Source organism: Stenella coeruleoalba, assembly GCF_951394435.1.
Source record: "Stenella coeruleoalba genome assembly, chromosome: 14".
Lineage (NCBI taxonomy): Eukaryota > Metazoa > Chordata > Mammalia > Artiodactyla > Delphinidae > Stenella > Stenella coeruleoalba.
This window is the reverse complement of record NC_137160.1, coordinates 13,347,082-13,368,762: the sequence shown is the minus strand read 5'-3', so window position 1 is coordinate 13,368,762 and position 21,681 is coordinate 13,347,082. Positions and strand designations below refer to the sequence as shown.

General features: G+C 40.9%; 1 protein-coding gene across 2 annotated transcripts in view; it reads left to right on the top strand.

Annotated features, from left to right (window-relative positions):
• Positions 1-21,681, top strand: part of ZCCHC2 (zinc finger CCHC-type containing 2) — a 52,994-nt gene that overhangs the window by 21,182 nt on the left and 10,131 nt on the right. For both annotated transcript variants that reach the window (XM_079942092.1, XM_079942091.1), the window contains exons 5-12: positions 315-427; positions 6,243-6,337; positions 9,150-9,233; positions 11,172-11,229; positions 13,324-13,459; positions 14,925-14,989; positions 15,377-15,471; positions 19,043-19,171. In XM_079942092.1, coding sequence (XP_079798218.1) covers positions 315-427; positions 6,243-6,337; positions 9,150-9,233; positions 11,172-11,229; positions 13,324-13,459; positions 14,925-14,989; positions 15,377-15,471; positions 19,043-19,171 — 775 coding nt within the window. The remainder of the gene's footprint in view (positions 1-314; positions 428-6,242; positions 6,338-9,149; positions 9,234-11,171; positions 11,230-13,323; positions 13,460-14,924; positions 14,990-15,376; positions 15,472-19,042; positions 19,172-21,681) is intronic.

Sequence of the window (21,681 nt, the reverse complement as noted above, 5' to 3'; positions counted from 1 at the left end):
AAAAATAATACTCCCTGTGCCCTGCAAAAGGCTCCATTTCACTGAAGAACCTTGGTGCGGTGTCCTGGGATGGGAGGGGAGTGCCGGCGGGCCCAGAGCAGGCTTAGTGCTGCCGGCACCCTCGGCCCCTCCCCTTCCCTCGGGACCCCGCGGTGCCCTGTGCAGTGCCGCTTTTCGGGAAGATTTAGAAAAGGAACTGCTTTGGGATGATTTCTGAGTAGGAGACATTCATCTTCCTTTTGTGCCTCTGGTGTGTGACATATTTGTCAGTAAGTGAGAAACTTAACGTTGGTCGTGCCGTTTTTCTTTCCTAGCTTCCAAAGGAGTTGTCCTCGGAGACTTTTGACAAGACCATCTTAAGAGCCCTGAATCAGGGCTCATTGAAGAGGGAAGAATGGCGGCACCCTGACCTGGAGCCCATCCTGAGGTAACAGTTTACTGGCACCTCCCCGGCAGCCTCACAGGCTGGGCCATGGCCGTCCCGGGGCTGAGGATGGAGTTCTAGGGGAGATCACAGAGATTCCTCCTCTGGAGTACTTTTCAGAATGGACTTTTTATCCTTGTGTTATTTAGATCTAGGCTAGTAGTAGACACCAAACGAATTTCTCATATCCTTGTACTTTTCAGCTGTCTGTTATCATAAAAATCATTTCTGAAGTATGCAGATATTCAGTGAAACCTCTTATTTTCACCATAAAATATTTATTGGAAGAGGCCCTTGTCCAAGAGCTCAACTTTGGAGATGGTTTTGGATTTAAGTTGCTGAGTAAGATTAGGCTAATGGGTGGGAAAGTGAAGGGCAGCCGAGGTTTGCAGTGTGGTTTTGGTCATTGTTGGCGCTCATCCCTCTCTGAGGGCCCCCCTTTAGGAGAGAGAAACTAAGGAATAACGGCCAAGGAAACAAATGCTGTTATACTGGAAACTTGCAGTTATTAATGAGTAAAATAAGTGAAAGCAGTGTTGGCGCATATGTGGCTTAGAGTCGGGGCTTAGGTGAGACTGATCTGCCCTCTGAAGCTAAGCGGCCCAGCCTGGGAGGAAGACTTGCTGAGGCAGAGGTGCGAGCCTTTTCATGCAGTGACCCTCCTGCTGCCCCCAGGCCCCCTGAGTATTCTCAGGATGGGGTGGGGCTGGGGACAGAAGCAGAAATCCGGGAGGGAGGGTATTTTCATCGTATGACAAGATTTAGGGTGTGATTTGGAAGCAAATGAGGGAAACCAGAGAGGAGATGGAGGGAGTGACTGGGAAAAGGCAGCGGAGCAGAGAGCTGGAGGGTCCGATTCGAGGCCCCCCTACGAGCGCGAGCACGATGGAAGGCGTGGAGGGACTGAAGAGCGACCTGGAGGCTGGAGCCAGACGTGGAGTGGCCGGGGAGCAGCCTCAGGGGAGCGCCCGTCCCGCGCAGCCCGGCGCACAATGGGCTGTGAGGAAAGCGGGCCGGGCCGGCGGGATTTTAGAGTCAGAAGGCACCAGCCCATTCACTGAAGGGCGGACATCCCAGAGGGCACAGTGGGAGGGTCCAGAGAAGGCCGAGGAGAAGTGGGAGGGGCTGGGTCTCTTGGGGGTGGGCACAGAGAGCATTCCAGGGCTGAGATGGGGTGGGGTTGGGTGAGGAAGAGTTGGCTGAACTCGAGTCCCCCGTGCTGCTGCTCAAGCATCGGTGGGCGTGTGCATCCCTGGGGAGCCTGTCAAAGGGCAGAGTCATGCCGCACAGCTCTGGGGTGAGCGCAGTGCTGGGATTCTAGGCTGCTGGAGGCGCGTGGTCCGCAGAGCACGCCTTAGAGGGTGGCGCGCTCCCAGGCCCCCACACATACAGGTGGCTCAGGAGGGGCTTGTGCAGCTGTGATACGGGGGTGGGGGATGGCAGCGCGAGCCTGGTGTCTGCGCTGGGTGACAGCCTCTGGGGAGGGAAGTCATCCCCCCCCCCCCCCCCCGCATGGTGGTGGGAGGCGTGGCCTAATGTTCCAGAGGATGCACACATGACAGGTGGCCCGGCAGGGCGTGGGGCCCAGACGGGGTCAGGAGGGCGCATGCTCAGGGCTCCGAAGGGAGAAGCAGTGACAGTGGGAGACAGATAAGCTTACTACAGGGGGATGGGCCTAGTTAGGGTATATATTAAGAATCATGAGAACCAAGTTTCTCTGTTGGAGAAGAGAGTTATGGTATGGAAAGGAGAAAACCAGAATGAACCGTGGAGTGTCTCATTGGAATTGAAGATACCGGTGCAGACTCATGATTTTCAGTATATATAGGTAGATACAGAAATAAATGTGGTTGTGTGTGTACACGTGTGTTCCCTGACTCTGGTCATTGAAAGGGTCTGGAAGCAGCCACACCCCAGTAGTGGTGGGCATCCCTGGTATCCAGAGCTTGACTTGTAACTCCGTTCTCCACTGAACAGAGCTAGGGCTCCTTGGAGGAGAAGCTGATTGCAGGGCTGGAGGAGGAAAAATACAAGATGAGCCCGTCGTGCCAGAGAGCAAGGAAGCGCTCAGGGAATGTTTGGCTTGGTCACAGGACAAAGGCTAGCTTGAAGGGGCTCCTACTGGTCAAATCTGGAGCAAATTGAACATCAAAATAAATAAGAACAGTATCATTGAATAAAATAGGAAACCATGGGTCCATGTTGAGATAAATAATAAACGAATAGATTGAATGTTTGAGGACTAGGACATTTACATTGTCAAAGTCATTCCCCAGAGCTTCTTACTTCTAAAGAAGGGAGAGTAACCCTGGGTGGAGAAGTCTGACAGATGCTACTTGGATCCAGGAGAGTGAACTTGACTCAGGATCGCCTACCACACAGTAGGCAGCACCGAAGCAGCACTGCCTCACTCCTGTGATATTCCTGCTGTGAACCTAATCTCGAGGAAACAGCAGACAAACCCAAATTGTGATCATTCCACAAAATATCTGCGCTATCCTCTTAAAGGCAGGACAGTTGAGGGAGGGCTGAGAAGATAGCACGGCTAGCTGGATGCAGCACAGGATCTGAACTGGGTCTTTGTGGTAAAAAGGATACTTTGGGATCAATTGGCAAAATTTAACTGGTGTCTGGGGGTTAGGAGGTCACGATTTATCAGTATTAACGTCCTGATTTTGATTGTAGGAGAATGTCTTTGTAGGAATACTCATGTTTCACCCGGTGTTGGGGCAGCAGAGGTCAGTTATTTATGGTTTAGAAAGAAAATTCTCTTTATTTGCAACTTTGTAAGTTTGAGGTTTTCAGACTGAAAAAAAATACTTCCACAAGGAGCCCCTTTCAGAAATTTGGCTCTTGGCCAGCACCACAATTAAGAAGTATGTGTTGGACTCCTTGTTATACCTTTTAGGATTCTCCTCATATGATCTCGTGTGTGTGTGTGTGTGTGTGTGTGTGTGTGTGTGTGTGTGTGTGTGTGTAGCCTTTTTACTCTAAAGATGTTATTCAAGCTATTTATGGAGAATGCAAAGGAAGGTGTAATGTGAAAAGTCCCTAATATCCCTTTCTTCAAGTCTACTCACTAGAAGTGGCCTTCATTAAAAACTTACATACCTTTCCAAAAATTTTCTGTGCACGTACACATCCCTGAATTTGTGTGTATTTCCTTTGCGCAAATGAATCTCCTTTGCACACTTTTTTGCCACTTAGTCTTTTCATTAAATGTATTGGACATGGTAAAGCATCAGTACATGTAAAAAAGATTGCTGCCTCATTTTTTATTTGCTACATAATGTTCCATTTTTAGTTGTACCATAATTAAACTAATCAGTGTATTTTATGGCTGTTTTGGTTCTTCCTAAATATTTTAAAGCTACAAGAATATTACAGTGACTGTCCACATATATGTTTCTTAACACACTTCTCTGTAAGAGAAATGTCTGGAATTGGAATTTTTGGTCAGAAGTACAGTGTGCATTTTTTAATATGCGGTACTTCCAGATTACTTCTGAGGAGGCAGTAGCACTTTATACCCTCAGAAGCCTTGTTTTTGCATCTCCTCCACACCTCAGCAGACATAAATACTCTCAGCTTCTCATCTTTGCCAGTCTCTCAAAAAGGAAGACTGTATCTCATTTTAATCTGTATTTGAGTGGCCATTTGTACTTTCCTGTGAATGAATTTTTCAGTCGCTTTCACTTTTTTATTGATTACTAATTTATAAGAGTTATTTGTTAGATAAAAGAAAGGAGCACTGTTTGTCATTTCTTGACCATGCAGAAGGTTTAAATTTTTATGTAGTTGGATTTATCAGTCTTTTCTCTTACGGGTTCAGGGTTTTGTGTCCAGCTTGAAAAGACTTTTTCTCTTCAAAAATTATATTTTTAAAATGTTTTCTTCGTAATACTTCCTTTTAAAAACATCTTTGATTCTTTTGTATGGCTAGCCTGTGGTCTCAACACCATTAATTGGATTTTAGGACACTTATTCTCAGTTTGTGAATTTTAGATTAGTATCGCTATAATTCATTTAAGAAATGTAGCAATTATAAAGGAGGGGCAGAAATGAAAGCGAGAGGTAGGTAATGAATTTATAAGTGAAGTGGAGATTGGATTGGTACAGGACATACTGCATTTACTTCCAAGTACACTGTAAATTAGGAAAATGAAGGTATGGCACTGAAATGTACATTTGGGGTTGGATGACTTCTGTTATGTCAAAATGTAATCCTGGGCTTCCCTGGTGGCGCAGTGGTTGAGAGTCCGCCTGCCGATGCAGGGGACACGGGTTTGTGCCCCGGTCCGGGAAGATCCCACATGCCGCGGAGCGGCTGGGCCCGTGAGCCGTGGCCGCTGAGCCTGCGCGTCCGGAGCCTGTGCTCCGCAACAGGAGAGGCCACAACAGTGAGAGGCCCATGTACCACAAAAACAAACAAACAAAAAATGTAATCCTGTTTTTCTTATTTGATTGCTTGAGTAGTTTATGGCCACTTTGGGTTCTAGTTGGGTATAACTGCCATCTTGTGGTTATGCAGCAATGAACCCTGACTTGAGTCTGATTCCAGCCAAGCCCCTGCCTTTATCTCAGGTGTGGTTTTCCTATACTGGATATGCCTGTACTTTTGACCAGTTAATTTGGTTTGTAAATGTAACTGGGCAGTAGATGCCTTTGGATTTTAATCCTCAGCCTTAGGTAATGTGTTCAGACCTGGAAATTTAGATTAGCTCCACACTTTGTATCTCAATTTCTCTTCCATCTCTTCATTTCCTCCCTTTGTCTTCCTATTGAATATTTACCTCCACATTTGAGAACCAAGAAGCAATTTTGTCTAATGCACAAGGCAACTTTGGTCCATAAGGGTCATCTCTTGATATGGTATTTTGATGATTTTATAACTAATCTGAATGATAGGTCCAAAACCTTGGGGAGACATTAAGAATTAAATTTTTAAATGAGCATTTAAAATGTTCAAAAGTAATGGAAGGGGGTTTGGATGTTGAGCAGGGTGACAGTTTAATATGCGTATACTATTTGAGTGTCATAATCTTGAAGAATGTTAGTATATTCCCTAAGAAGAAATCGGAACTGAAAGGCCAGATAGCTTGTTTAGGGTGATTCAGCTTTTAAGCGATTGAGCTGGTACTCAGATCCCAAGTAAACTTTGCATTAGACTGTGCTGTAACTATGCCCCTTTTTGCAGAGTCCCTTTTGTAGGGAAGACCTCCAGTTGGAATCTTCTAATGACATTAGTAAAGCATGAGGAAAGCTGTTTTTTAAAGATAACAGCTTAGAATTATGGTATGATACATATTGAGGTGAATCATCAGTCATACCTTAGTCTGTAGTAATACTTGTAACTAACTTGGCCGCTGCGTTCCGTTCGTAGTTTCCAGAACTCCTGCATCCCGAACTTCCGAACCTCTTACTTTCAGACTGTGGGAAGGTGCCTTCATGGTACACCCAAATGATGAAAAGTAACACCTATGAAGAAGGGTAAAGAAACTGAAGTTGTTTTTCTGAGCAGAAAGGCGACTATTGGACCACTTGGGTAAAAGGCTGAAGTAATACATAGTTGGTTAGAATTGAAGCATTACCACTAGATTATATAAAATTAAAAATAAGCCTGTTTATTAGATTCTTGTAAATAAGTCTTTTATTCATTTCCTCCTATGGGAAATACATTAGCAAATAATATTCTTTTCCTTAGGAAAACAGTTTTTTATACCTGAATTAAACTGCCACTGGGTTTGTTTACAATCTAAACTATCTCGTGGATTTATAGTACATGAAATTAATGAATGTCTTTTCTTTTTATATGCAGGCAGCTATTTTCAACTTCATCACGAGCTTTTCTACAGAATCAGAAAGTACACAGCTTTTTTCAGTCCATATCATCAGACCCTCTACACAGCCTCAGTAAGTGTCCCTCTGCTTCTCTGTAGAAATTTGGCCTTTTCCTTGCTTGGATTTCTTGCTTTACCATGCCATCTTGTATGGGATTGTCACTTTAGTTAAGGTCAAGGAATAGTGGCATACAAAATTAGAAACATTTGTAGTTTTTAGTGAATTTTACACTGCAATTTTAAAGAAAATAACTTACAACAGCTAATGTGACAAAACAGTAATGACCTATATGCAAAAAGAATATAAAAAAGAGTGTATGTATGTATATATATGACTGATTCACTTTGCTGTACAGCAGAAACTAACACAACACTGTAAATCAGCTACACTCTAGTAAAAAGTAAAAAATTTAAAAAAAAAAGCTAATGTCACAAAACAGACTGATTCCAAGGCAAGGGCCAAGTATCTCAAACTCGTGGGCATACTGGATCCTCAAGTTCCTTGGGAGATCTGGCTTACAGGTTGTAGAGATGCTGCAGTGCTGCTTGCATGATGGATAACCTCTCATGATGTGCCCCTGTTCCCATAATGACCTCCCCGGCCTCTTAGGCTGGAAACTCTGGCCTTACTCTTTTCACTTTTCCTCTTTGTATTCAGTCATTTAAAGGCCAAGTCATGCCAGACAAAGGACATCATCCTTTTTACCCCTCCTCACCAATCCCATTGTTAGTTAGGTCTTTTTTTCATGCACAGACTGTGCAAAGCCTCACTTGTCTCAGATTCTAGTTTCTTACTGTACTATAACCTGTCCTGGGCTTGTCTCGGGGATCAATTTGTTAATCCTCTATTTAGAACCTTAAACGTTTGCTGTGAAATTCAAGCCCTGCCGTGAGCCCCTTGAGCCGCCTCTCGCCTCTCTCGGGCTCACAGGCTTGGCAGCCACTCAGGACACCCTCCCTGCCTTTTCCTGTCCCAGGGTCTTGGCTCGTTCTGCACCCCATCTTTTGTTACAGTCTGTTAAAATCACACCTGTTTCAGGACCCAACTGAAATAACACCTCGTGAGGATTCCCTAGATTTCTCTTATGTTCCTGTGGTTTGGTTTTGCCTGCATGTTTCAGCATTCATCATGGTCTACCTTGAGTTTAGTTTTATACACGTCTATCTTAGCTGCCTTTTTTAACAATATTTTGCCAGTAACATCGATGTGTGCTTTAGGAGAATTTCTGCTAACTTTAAGCACAGCCACTGTGGCAAGTCGCTGTGTATTTTTCTTGTTTTTCAAATCTTTCCTTCTGCTTTCAACAAAGCCATGTCTCCCTGTATCTAGAGGGGAAAGAAAATGCATTTTTCCTCAGTTCGAAGTGGGAGAAAAAAAAGGTTAAAAAAAAATAGTATGATTGGATATTTATTGTAACATAGGGGTTAACTTTTAGTTTTTCTAATCATTTGTGTGTATGTATATATCTCTTAAACAATTTAAACAAAAAGTAGCAACTAGAATTAATGACTCTTCATGACTAAGACGAGATGAACAACTCCATGTTTAAATTCATGTCTGAATAGTGGCAATAGCTTTTTGAAAAGAGAATCCTGATCATTCTAGAGTCATAACAGATTTAACAGTCAGTGCTTTCCACTTGAACCAAGTGTGGTTTTTAATGAATATCTATAAATAGCATCTGTCTAATTCTAAAAAAGCACTGAAGCATGAACTTAAGCTTTTAATTCAGATTTTAGCAGGCTGCCTAGGAAAATGTACCCAAGTGAGTAGTACACACATAAATAACAGAAAACCCGTCTGCAGAGTTTGGCAGTATCTAAATTACATGAGCAATGCTAAAGAGGCTGGTAGATTTTAAGGTATCAGATCGTTGTGAAATCAAAATAGTGTATTAAAGGACATGTTTTGAGGGCTTCTCTGGTGGTGTGGTGGTTGGGAGTCTGCCTGCTGATGCAGGGGACGTGGGTTCGTGCCCCGGTCTGGGAGGATCCCGCGTGCTGCGGAGCGGCTGGGCCCGTGGGCCGTGGCTGCTGGGCCTGCGCGTCCAGGGCCTGTGCTCCGCGACGGGAGAGGCCACGGCAGTGAGAGGCCCACGTGCCGTAAAAAATAAATAAATAAATAAATAAAGTAAAGGACATGTTTTGAGATTGTGGACAATCTGGTCAGGATGTTCAAATTATTTCTCCAAAGAACACACCATTGGCAAAGTTCATTTGCACTTACTCTTTTAAGAAATGACAGCTCTAACTTCCCCTGCCCCCGCAATAGAGAGCAATATTCCATATCTGACAGCTGAGAGAACAAATGTTAAACTCCTGAATGACTTAAAATGTTGACCTCCAGAAGCCTACTGGTCTGTATTTTAATGGAGACGTAATCCAGTGCATCAGAGTGGGTTCCATGGGTCAGTGCTGGTCCGTGACTGCTGGTCACTGGTCTATGGTAGAAGAACAGGAACAGAGAGGAGACGCTGGGAGTAATCTGACGTTGCCACATTATACTGTCTTTCATAAAAGGAGCGATCCACACAAACTGGAGATTCTGAAAAACCTTACACAGCACAGATAGCTGAGAAGCACTAATCTAGTCCATCTCCTCATTTTGCACAAGAGCACACGGGGGCAGGCAGACGTGAAGCAGCTTGCTTCACTCCTGTGGCTTTTATGGGGAGAGCTGGCTCCATGCTTCAGGGTCCCCACTCCCAGTCCAGGGTTTTGTGCTATGTCCTCTAGCTTTCTTCAAAGTCTTAACTACTAGACATGTTCTCTTTACCATTAACTCTCCACTCTCATCCTCCGTGGGAGAAGAGTAATTATTATATTTGTTTTTCTCACTATTATAATTTTCCCTAAAAGTTAATGGTATTTAATACTTCCCGCAGATAACTTACAATCCTCTCTGAAGACCTCTAAGATATTAGAACACTTAAAAGAAGACAGCTCAGAAGCTTCAAGTCAAGAAGAAGGTAAACGCTGATTCACTGGAATAAAGTCCTTCTGCGTGATGTTGTCACAGGGATAGGTAAACAAACCGTTAGAACAGGTTAAGGAACTGAGAAACAGACATATGGGAACTTGGAATGTGACAGGTGGCCTTACAGAAAAGTGGGGAAAGAATATGCAATAAATGGTATTGGCTGGCTTTCCAGTCAAAAAAAAAAAGTTATATAATTAGATACCTACTTCTTTGGGCCCAGAAAATTTCAAATGAATAACAAATTATTTGCAACATATATAAACATAATGTAATATGTAAAATGTAAAACTTAAATTTTTAAATGTTAATAGTCTGGGATGAGAAGGCTTTCTTGACAGGCCAGAGCATGACCATAGTGGAGATCTTTCTAATCTAAATGAAAGCTTAACAAGTGACAAGAGGTTACCATTCAGAGGACATTTGCAGGATATTTACAGGTGTAAAGACTATACGTCCAGACTATAGATTCTTCTAAAAATCATTGAGAAAATCAGTCTGGTCAACAATATGGGGAAAGATAAACATAGGCAGTTCTCACAGAAGAAACTTGAATGGTTCAGCCTCACGAGTAGTCCAGAAAATGCAAACTAAAAACAATGAGAAAAAAGAAAAAACAAACAAACAATGAGAGGGGCTTCGCTGGTGGCGCAGTGGTTAAGAATCTGCCTGCCAATGCAGGGGACACGGGTTCGAGCCCTGGTCCACGAAGACCCCACATGCCACGGAGCAGCTAAGCCCGTGCACCACAACTACTGAGCCTGTGCTCTAGAGCCCGCGAGCCACAACCACTGAGCCTGTGTGCCACAACTACTGAAGCCCGTGTGCCTAGAGCCCATGCTCTGCAACAAGAGAAGCCACCGCAATGAGAAGCCCGTGCACGCAACGAAGAGTAGCCCCCCGCTCGCCGCAACTAAAGAAAGCCCGCGCGCAGCAACGAAGACCCAATGCGGCCAAAAATAAATAAATAAAATAATTAAGAAACAAAAAAACAATGAGAGATTAGTTCACACTCATCAGATTGGCAAACCATTTTCAAGTCTGACATTATCAAAGATATGAAGTAATGGGAATCCTCATCTACTGTTGATGGGAATTTAAATTGGTACAACTCTTGGTACAACTATTTTGGACAAAAATTTGACACTCTCGTGAAGTTGGAGGTGATTAATGCTCCTACCCAGCAGTTCTGCTTCTATGAAAATTGTCGTCCGTGTGTTCAGGGGCCAGGGATTCAGGCTCTCCCAGCAGCTTATGGGTAACAGCAAGTACTTGGATGTTAACCCAAATGTTTCAAATGTTAATAAAGTTATAAATAGATTGTGGTACATTCATGCTAGGTGGCAATTAAAATAAAGCGTATTTATAGTATATTCAAACATGTAGCACCACTGTGTGTTTGAATACACACAGGGGTAGTTAAAATAAAAACATGCACTAGATTATTTCAACTAGTTAACCTCCGTAGAGGGAGGGAGCCGAATGGAATGGAGGGAGGCCTTCGGTTGTTTCTGGGATATTTCCTTTCCTAATAAAAAGAGGCAAATACAGAGATACCTGGGAGGTGGGTACATGGGTGTTGGTTTTATTAACGTGGTGTTTTGATATTTGAGACACTTCTTTTTTTTTCTAATGATTAAAAAAGAGCCTGAAATTGAATGTGTGGTTTTGCAGCATAATGCTCATGTCAAATTTCGTAGTCTTGGACAAAATTGATTTTGCTATTAGGTGGAACATATTTGAGAGGATATTTAAGGAAATTACTGTGCCTTTGAAAAATTGTTTCTTTAAGGAATTTTCTGTGAAAAATGCTTGGAAGTGCTCTACGTGGTCTGTCAACACTGTTATGGTTACATACATTAGTTGCGTCTTCCTTTTGGATTTTGTAGAAGCATATAGTATAATAAATTGTTTTTTTCCTCCACTCTAGATGTATTACAGCACACCATAATCCACAAGAAACATACCGGGAAAAATCCCCTTGTGAAGTAGGTATCTAGTTCCTAAAACATGAATGACTTTGTGTGTTTTTAAATCAGCATCACATTTACTTTCTGGTGTATTTGGCTATAATTCTGCCGGTTTACTGTTCGCTTGTTATTTGTCTCACCTTTTCTGTGTTTTCCTTTCTCTCCTTTCTTGCTTTTGGGCGTTTTTTTAAAATTCTGTTTTTCTCTTCTATTAGCCTTGATAGTTTTCCATACGTTGTTTTTCGATTCTTCTGATGGTTACCTAGAGGTTTTATTCTACATCTTTGACTTAGGAAGGTCTGATATTTGTGCTTGTACCATTTCCCACGTGAGGACCTTGGATCACTGTAACTTCACTTACCTCGTCCCAGCTTATAAACTGTAGCTGTCATGCATCTTAATTCTGTTTTAAACCTCATGAAACCTTTTTGCATTAATCATTTAGGTTTCTACCATTCCACTGTTCTTCATTCCTTCCAGTGTGCCTGAGCATCCTGCTAACTGAGGAACACTTGAGAATTCCCTGTCATCATATCTGCCAGTAATGAAATCACTTTGTTTTTATCTGGAAAAAATGTCTATTTTGCCTTCAGTTTTGAAAGACATTTTTGCTCATATGACATAGGGCTCCAGGCTAGCAGTTACTTTCTGTGAGTGCTCGGAAGCTCCAGTGTCGCTGTCTCCGGTCTAGTGCCCTTGGTCCTTCACATCATATCCTCTCAGCCCAGTTTGATTTCTGCTGCAAGCCACATAAAATCATTTACGTGACTTCTAACCCCCCTCACACTGCGACCGTCCCTCCGCAGGCCCTGCCTCGTGACTGTCCGCCTCCTGCCTCAGGGCCCGCGCTGATTCTGTGAGCCTGCTTAGCCCTTGAACCAGCCCAGTTCAGAGCTGCACGTTAATTTGCCCCAGGGGTCAGCCCTCAACTGGTGGGGAGCTCCCGCTTCCTGCCCTTTGGGGAGATAATTCTGGGAGGTCCCAGCTGGTTTGAGCCTCTGTCGCTCATAGCGGCAGCCTCACTAATGGACCCACACGCTGGTTTTTCCTCCTTTCCTGTTTCGTTCTCCCCACTCCTTGCTCCCACTTCTGGATCACCTCCCACATCAACTGTGTCATCCCCAGATTCTGCTTTTAGGGGCAACAGTGGACAGTGGGTACTGTGGACAGTGGACACTGTTCTTCAATCTTATTGCTGCTCTTTGAAAGTTAGTGTGCTTTTCCAAACTGACTGCGTTTTTGAATTTTCCCATTGTCTGGTTTTCAGCAGTTTCCTATGATATATTTGTAGCTTTCTTTGAATGAGTTCTGCTTCCTAAGTCTGAAGTTTGATACAGTTCTGTTTTAGAGAAGCCCAGGCCATTCTCTCTTCACATATTGCGTCTGCCTGTTCTCTTGTTCCCTCTTTTGAGGCTCGGGATGCTTACAGGTTAGACTTTTCACCATGTCCTAGGTGTTCTCTCAAATTTTTTTTGTTTTCCACATTTTTTTCCTCTGTGTTCCAGTCTATTTTCTCATGATCAAATTTCCTCTTCGGTGATTTTTTTCATCTGTTTCCATCCATTGAGTTCTTAATTTCAGTTTATTGTACAGTTCTAGAATTTAAATTTGGTTCTTTTTTTATATATTCCAGTATTCTTCCAAAATTCCGTCGTCTTGTAGTCCTTGACCGATGTGAAACACTGTTAATTCAGAGTCCGTGTCCAATCACTTCATTCTCTGGATTCTCTCTGAGTCTGTTTCTGTTGTGTGTTTCTCTTGGTTTTCAGTCACATTATCCTGTCCCTTCACTTGCCTTAGACACACACAGTACATAGTGGTTCTCTTGAGATTGGAGTAACCCCAGCTGTGCGTGGTGCAGGATGAGTCTAAAGACAGACTGTGCCTCTGTTGTCACCCTCCTCAGAGGCAGGTATTAATTATTAAATAGGTAAGAGAGGTATGAACTGGTTTATTCTTATAGTAGACTTTTTTCCTTAGAGCTGTTGCTAGGCATTCTATAAAAAACTAATATACTGAAGAAAGGATTAGTATAGCTTCTTCATTATGAGATGAGAAGGTTAGCTGATTGAAGACAGAGTTTCATACTTGCGTGAACTCTTCTTTTGATAGCACTATTGGTACAAGTTGTTCTCCGTTGGATGGGCTCACCATGCAGTATTCTGAACAGAATGGAATCATGGATTGGAGGAAGCAAACCTGCACCACCATTCAGCACCCGGAGCACTGTGTGGCCTTAGCTGACCAGGTACGGGGGCTTTGTTTTGTCTTCGTGCCATACTGTTCAAGCATTGTCACTGCATGAGAGTCGAGTTCTTTAAGCATTATTATGTCAGATAGTGTATCTGGTAAGAAGAAATGAAGGAATGTTTGAATGTAAGATTTCAAAGTTAATTGGTGTACATGATCTAAGCTCCTCTGTGACCTGAAGAAGTGTATATGTATTACTTTGGTTTTTTTTTTTTTTTTAATTTAATTAATTAATTAATTTTTGGCTGCGTTGGCTCTTCGTTGCTGCGTGCGGGCTTTCTCTAGCTGAGGCAAGCGGGGGCTACTCTTCGTTGCGGTGCGCGGGTTTCTCGTTGTGGTGGCTTCTCTTGTTGCAGAGCTCGGGCTCTAGGCGTATGGGCTTCAGTAGTCGTGGCACGCGTGCTCAGTCGTGGCTCGCGGGTTCTAGAGCGCAGATTCAGTAGTTGTGGCACGTGGGCTTAGCTGCTCCATGGCATGTGGGATCTTCCTGGACCAGTGCTTGAACGTGTCCCCTGCACTGGCAGGCAGATTCTTAACCACTGCGCCAACGAGGGAAGCCCTGTATTACTTTTATTGCTCAAAAATATTAGTACATTTTATTGTGATGCCTAAAATGTTTCACTAGGGATGCATTGTTATGCCAGGTTTTTTGCTTTTGAATTATTCACATTTCAGTCACTGTCTTGCTATTTATTGGTGATGTGAATTTTGAAACGGACCTTCCCTCATGAGTTGTTGGGCCAGTTTACCAGCAAATCCTGAATGTACTTAGGAAATACTTGGTTTTAGGAGTTGGTGTAATCAGAGAACAGAATGCTCTCAAGTGTGTTTAGGTAACATGGCACCACAGATACATGAGAGATACTGGTACAGCTATGGAGAGAGCCACCTTCTCTCTAGAAAATTGATTTTTATTACTGGCCAACACTCAGATCCAAATGTTAACCTTTCCTGGAATGTGTTTTTACGAACTAAAGCATTAAAGCATACTTTGAGGAATTGTGTGTTATCGGAGTCATGCTTACTTAATGGCCGAGTTTTAGGTCTATGTGATTATACTTTTTCCCCCTGTACTTCAGCGCTAGCACCTTTTATTCTTAGAGTTGACGCAATTGTGTGTTGCAGTTTTACCAACCTGAACTTTACGAGAATATTAGTAAACGTATAGCAAACACCGGTTACTTGATTGTGCTTTATTTTGTGATGAGAAGAAAAAATACACATCCATTTTAAAAGCAAACTACGAAATAAATATTATACTCATAATTAATATTAAGTATTTGTCAGAATATGCAGATTTTAGTGAGTCAAGTAGGTAACTTCAAAAAAGAGGTTGGAAATAAAAATGTGTTAGAATATACAACTGGGACTGCATTATTTTAATGTTTTTTATCAGAATAAGAGGATACCTACACGAGTATGGTCTCGCTTTAGTCGGATTTTTTTTTTATTCTTTTCCCTAGCATTCAACTGAAAAACGAAGTTTATCTTCAATAAATAAGAAAAAAGGAAAGTCACAAATAGAAAAGTAGGTGCAATTTAATCTTTCCAGTAACAGAAATTGGTAAGAGGAGACAACATTTGATAATGGGCATGTTTAATTTATGTAGTATAAATAGTATTTTTCCATTAGTTTTCTTTATATTTTTACTCTGGACTTAATTTTTTCAGTTCTAAATAATCAACACATGCAGGTGATAAAAATAAAGCTATTGTCAAATATTATATTCAGTTTGGAGGGGCAAAATTCTCAGCCCTGTAAACTAAAGGATGAATCTTGGATTTACATTGTACCTTACTAAACATTTTTTTTTAATTATAAAAAAATTTGAGGGGAATTTTATTAATACTGTACTTAGTGTTGTTCTCTAGGGACTCATAAACAATGTGGGTAACATGTATACTTTCGGCTTAGGGAGAAAATTAAGAAAACTGACAACAGATTGAATAGTAGAATAAATGGTATTCGAATCTCCGCTCCTCAGCACACCCACGGTGGTTCTGTGAAAGGTAAGGGTGTTTTTCTTTCAAATACACGTCACCTAAATATATTTAGCAGGGTACCTATTGCAGGAGGTATTAGACTGTTGTGTCAAAGCCTGATAACACTTTTTTTCCTGCATTGATGAGAATAGTGATTTCTGAATTAACTCCATTAATACTTCAGAATTGTTTAATGCAGGAAATTTGATTCGGCCACGGAGGTAAATTTCTCCTTTGCTACAGTGACACTCTGGCACCTCTTCCTTCCCCTGGTAGCAGCAGTCTCCTCGATTGTTTCCTTCTCAGCCAATCCCTGCTCCAGAGCAGGGGCTGCAGGACCTGCGGGGTCTTTCCACCCTCGTGGAAGCCTGTACCCGTTCTTGTGTAAAGTCACTTATAGAAATCTTGTTGACTTTTTCATGTTTTAATGACTGTCCTTTGTGGAGTTTTATGGGACTTCAGGGGAATTCAGACCCTCAGATTTTCGTTGTACTCGATTTGTGTGGTCTCCATCTACCCACCATTATTTTAAGGTTCTTTTATTTTTAAGTGAAAGATTTTGTGTTCATTTGACTGAGAAATGTCCCTTGTGCTGGTTCATTGGTAACTTTTCTGTGTTACATTTACCTTCACCACTAATAGTAAAGATTTTAAAAAAAAGAATAAAAGCTCACAGACCTCTAGGAAAGTGTTTGTCCGTGTCTGTTTCTAACACATATGTTGACAGCTGACCCTACAAATAAGATTTGTTTAATTTAAATTTTATTCAAATGTTAGTACCTTCAGTTGTGATGCAACATAAATAACCAGAATATATCCATTTTCTTAATGGAGTACATTTTTAAACTAGCTATTTGTTTAGAGAGATTTAATATTGATAAGGAAATATAGTTGCATTTTGACTCTAAAATCATCTGGCCCACTCATTGAATTAATTAACTGAGCTGTCTTTGGGGGGAAAGTGACATGGGAAAAAACCATGTTTATGAGTATATTGTAACACTTCAGTATCTTTGAGGTTTCCTGTGGTGATGGCAGCTAAAAGGAGGGGGAGAAGCTAAAATAAGGAAGACAAGAGTTCTCTGTCAGTGGATGATTAGAAATAGCTTCTGCCAGGCCTCCCTGTCTGTTTCCTCCTTCTGGTTCATTTTCTGCACTGTCTTCTAAAGCACACACTAAATCAGGTCATTCTATAGTTGAAATTCCTGTCAAATATATACCACCCTCATGACATCACTCTCTCGTCTCTCACATGATTTGGGAACTATGCCAAAAAAGCTTGTAACAGTTCTTTCCCTTTTAGCTTCATATTTTCAGAGAAGTGTGTGGACTTTGATCTCAGACAGATGTGGGTTTGAATCCTTACTCCACCATTTTCTTAAGTTTGTAAAAGAAGAAGAATATCTACCTCACCAGACTGTAAAACTTAAATGTGATAACATGAAAAGCATTTAGCTAGTATCAAGCACAGAGGTGTTCAGTAATGTGGTTCCTTTTCCCTATTCTAATAAGTTAGAAGAAAACATATGCTGTATACGTTATTAAGAACTTTTTTTTTAAACATCTTTGTTGGAGTATAATTGCTTTACAGTGGTGTGTTTCTGCTTTATAACAAAGTCAATCAGCTATACATAAAAATATATCCCCATATCCCCTCCCTCTTGCGTCTCCCTCCCACCCTCCCTATCCCACCCCTCTAGGTGGTCACAAAGCACCGAGCTGATCTCCCTGTGCTATGTGGCTGCTTCCTACTAGCTATCTATAAGAACTTTTGATAACATCTCAGGCTCTAATTCCTTTATTTCTTTATTTTCAAATATTATGAAAGTACAATCTCAGGATTTTTGATTCAAGATTAACCTTTTCTGTCTATTTTGTTCTCTATATATGTCACTGATTCATATATATTTACATTTATAGAGTACGACTATAAATATATATATCAATACTTTGTACAACTTGTCTTATTGTCTAGTATAGCTCAGATGTTTGCTGGCTCCAACTTAAAGGGAAAACCCTCTGTTTATTAATTCCCCTTTGAAATACTAAGGAATTACCTTTAAGAAGGTGATTACCTTTAAGCATTCAGTAAACTTAAGATATATTTAAGATTTTTTTAATAGAACAATCACGCATATCATAAGTGTAGATACTATATTGAAGCTGAAAATTTTAAATAACTCAGTTAAAGATAAGTATTATTTATTTATTTATTTATTTAACTTTATTTTATTTATTTATTTTTTTTTTGCGGTACGCGGGCCTCTCACTGTTGTGGCCTCCCCCGTTGCAGAGCACAGGCTCCGGATGCACAGTCTCAGCGGCCATGGCTCACGGGCCCAGCCGCTCCGTGGCCTGTGGGATCTTCCCGGACCGGGGCGCAAACCTGTGTCCCCTGCATTGGCAGGCGACTCTCAACCACTGTGCCACCAGGAAAGCCCTTATTTATTTTTAATTTAAAATTTAACTTCTATTTTGAGTAAAATACATTTATGTAGTTCAAAATTCTGAAGGTACAAAAGGGAACAAAATAAATCCCTCACTGCGTCCCTCCATGTTGTCTTCTCCCCAAAGCAGTCAGTGCTGTTCATCATCTGTGTTTTGCAGTGTGTTTGCTTTTAATATCTCTTTGAGACATGATAGATAAAACAGTTTATCTCTCTGTTTAAAAGGGCAATTTGTGGAATAGCCTTTGGCATAGTTATTTCATCCTCACCTTCCAGCCACACCTCTGACTCCAAAGGATCACATATTTTTTTATTATAAAAATTCCAAAGACTCTACACAATTCTGAAGCACCTGGATTGTCAGAAACGGAAAATTATGTTCAGCATAGATTTACATTTATGTATTTAGTTCTTTGAAAATTGCAAATTAATATATGACATTTGGTGGTTAGAATATTTGCTAGCTATATAATCTAAACAAAATCATTTCATAAATTCATTTTGAGAAATAGCTGCCTTTTTATTTTTTCTTTTTACATTTCTGAAACTTACTCTTTAGAGTTTCAAAGTCTTCACTGCATTTTAGTGAGCAAATCTTGGCTCACTCTATCCCAATGGTTTTGTTTTGTTTTGTTTTGTTCCCAGTCCATCATTTCTGGTTAGAACTCAGGGGTTACTCAGTCTACTTCATGGGAAGCAATTTACTCTTTTTAAATATTCAGGCATACAAATTTTAACTGAATAGGCATTTTTGGCAGTCAGTTCTATTTTTGAGTTCTTTTAAAGAAAGAATTTTACAACATGCTCTGAGGAGTTAAAATGTATAGACTTAAAAAGTGGCTCAATGTGCTAATATTGGACAGATCCTGCAAAGAATCTTAATTCTGATTTTTTAAAGTCTGTTATATTGATTTTTTCCTCTGCCTCTGCCTAAGAATGCATTTGTCCCCCGCAAAAAAAGTCGTCAATTATTTTCAAATAAAATTGTGCTTCAGTAATGAATTTTTACCTAGGTCAGAGGCCAGCTTTTTTAGGTAATTATAGAAAAACTTGGAAAAAAAAATTTAAGAGTGTAACTAATTTCTGATGGTTCAATTCAGAAATCTATTTAACTAAACAATTCTATTTTTTAAAAATCACGTTATTTTTAGATGTGAATTTGGACATTGGATCTGGACATGACACATGTGGAGAAACATCTTCAGAGAGTTACAGTTCTCCGTCTAGCCCAAGACATGATGGAAGAGAAAGTTTTGAAAGTGAAGAAGAAAAAGACAGAGGTTTGCTCTTTGGAGGGATTTGGGGGTGTCAGAGGAAAATGTGTGCTCTTAAAATCAGTCAAACATAAGTATTTTTATGGTACTGTAAATGTCATTATTGACTTTAATTGGTATAAAAGGGTGTCATGTAGACCACTGACTTAGCAGTTCCTAGTGATGTTGATTTTTTTAAACCTATTTCACTGCATATGAAATTAAAGAGAAAGAAGACAGTCACAAGAAAATGTAGAGTCAATGTAGAAAGATTGAAAGCTTGCATATTGTTAGATGCACATATATTTATAACGTTTATGTCTTCCTGATGGATTGACCCTTTTTATCATTATAAATATCCTTCTTTGTCTCTAATGACAATTTTTTTTTAAAATCTATTTTGTCTGATAATAATATAGCTACTTTAGCTCTCTTTTGGGTGTTTGCAGGGTACCTCTTTTTCCATCCTTTTACTTTAAGCCTATTTGTGTCTTTGACTCTAAAGTATCTCTTAAAGACACCTTATAGTTGGATTATGGTTTTTCAGCAATTCTGCCCATCTCTGCCATTTGATTGGAGTGTTTAACCTATTGAAATTTACTGTAATTACTGATAAGGTAGGATTTACATCTGCTCTTTTGCGCTTTGTTTTCTGTATGTACTATGTCTTCAATTCCTCCTTAAATGGAGGCTCAGAGTCAGCCAGAAATAAGAGTATAGAGCCTTCTTAGGTCTCTCCTGGGCATGCATATATAGCCCTAGATATGAGCATGGCCTTTTAGATTCCCAGGAATATATTGAAGCTTTTCAGAGCTCCCTGTGAACATCCGCTTCTTCAGTTTTTCCTTTTAAGTTTTTCGGTAAGACTATTGTTAGCCTCAACTGGTCATGCCAGACCAGGCAGCCAAATTGTTAAACGGTTGCCGCAGATTGATTTTGACACATGCCCTGTGGGTAAGCTGCTGTTAACACAGAGTGAACTCAAGTTGCCAGACAGATAGTGACGGTTCCTTAGGAAGGTGCTTTTATAGAGTTCCAAATCCATGTTTCTTAGAGCGGCTGCTAGGCTGCTTGTTTTCGTAGCTACTGTAGTTGCAAGACTATTAGTTTACAAAGCTACTTCAGAGGTGGAGAATGTGAGCAAGAATTCGGGCAAGGTGAAATACCGCAGTGGTTGCTATTCTTACAAGATTCAGCTGTTTTTCTTTAATAAACACTCTTCACATTGCTGCGAGCCTTTAATTGATTTCCAGAGTTCTGAAAAAGTTGATTTTGATAGTTTTTGCCAGGATTCTTGTTGCTTTTATGGAGGAATGGAGTGTCAGAGGCTCTTACCCTGCCATTCCAGAAATGAGGTATCACAAATGTATATGTTGGGACTTCCCTGGTGGTCCAGTGATTAAGACTCCCCCTTCCAATGCATGGGGTGCGGGGTTTGATCCCTGATCGGGGAGCTAAGATCCCCCATGCCTTGCAGCCAAAAAAAAAACGGAAACATAAAAAAACGGAAGCAATATTGTAACAAATTCAATAAAGACTTTAAAAGTGGTCCACAGACACACAAAAAAATGTATATGCTGAATGAGGATGTCATTCTTTACAATGATAATGTTATCTGATAACATCTTGGCTATAAACGTCTTAGTAATAGTGTCTTGGTTATAAGGTGTGTCCATGCTGGTGGGCAGTAATAAATGGTTTCTCTTGGGCCACTTAAAGATCATAAAGATCCTTTAACAACAGCATTTCAGACGTGGCTTTTTCCTGCACAGTCCACAGCTCTTCGAGACCTTAGCCTTTGTGTTATACCGTCAGGTCACATCTTAGGAAGCTATGACAGTGATTCTGCTGTATCACATACAGTTAAAGCCAGTTTTTACTTTGAAGTTATTTTGAAGTCATAACAAATGTAACATGCAGTGACTACTGCCAGTTCTACTAATCTGAGGCAACACTGCACTTCTGATCTGCAGTTTCCTCATGAAAGAAGAAAAATGAAAGTAACTGCCCAGAGCTCTTATGAAGGTTAAACGAGATAATTTTTATGCCTTATCCAGAATAGAGACGCTTTCAATATGCTATGCTCGATTCTGTAGGATGTACCAATAATCCATGGCTCTTAAGCTAACAGTGCAGATTTGCCTCTTTGTCAGAATTAAGGGTACATCTGCATGCCTAGATGACTTTGCAGCAGTCCTTTCCTGTCATCAGATAGGGTGAGTTGGTGGGCCTGTATAGAGGAGCTTGCCCTTTTTCAGATAGGCTCTGTTATCGCATGACTAAATGAGCCTTCCCTAAATGAAGGATCATTAAGGGCTCTCTGAAACCAACCAGGGGGGAAAATGTCCACTGTGATAACAAGTGTTGATCATCTTTAGAATTTTGAGTGCATGGAAAGGTTGCTTTGAAAAGCATGTGGCTTTGTTGTTCTTGTTGGTCATAAAGGGGTTTTGTTGTAAGACTTTATACTTTTCAGAGTCAGTGCAAAAAAGGAGGACCTCTCTCTAAATAGCTGGGTAAGTCCTTATAATGCTTAG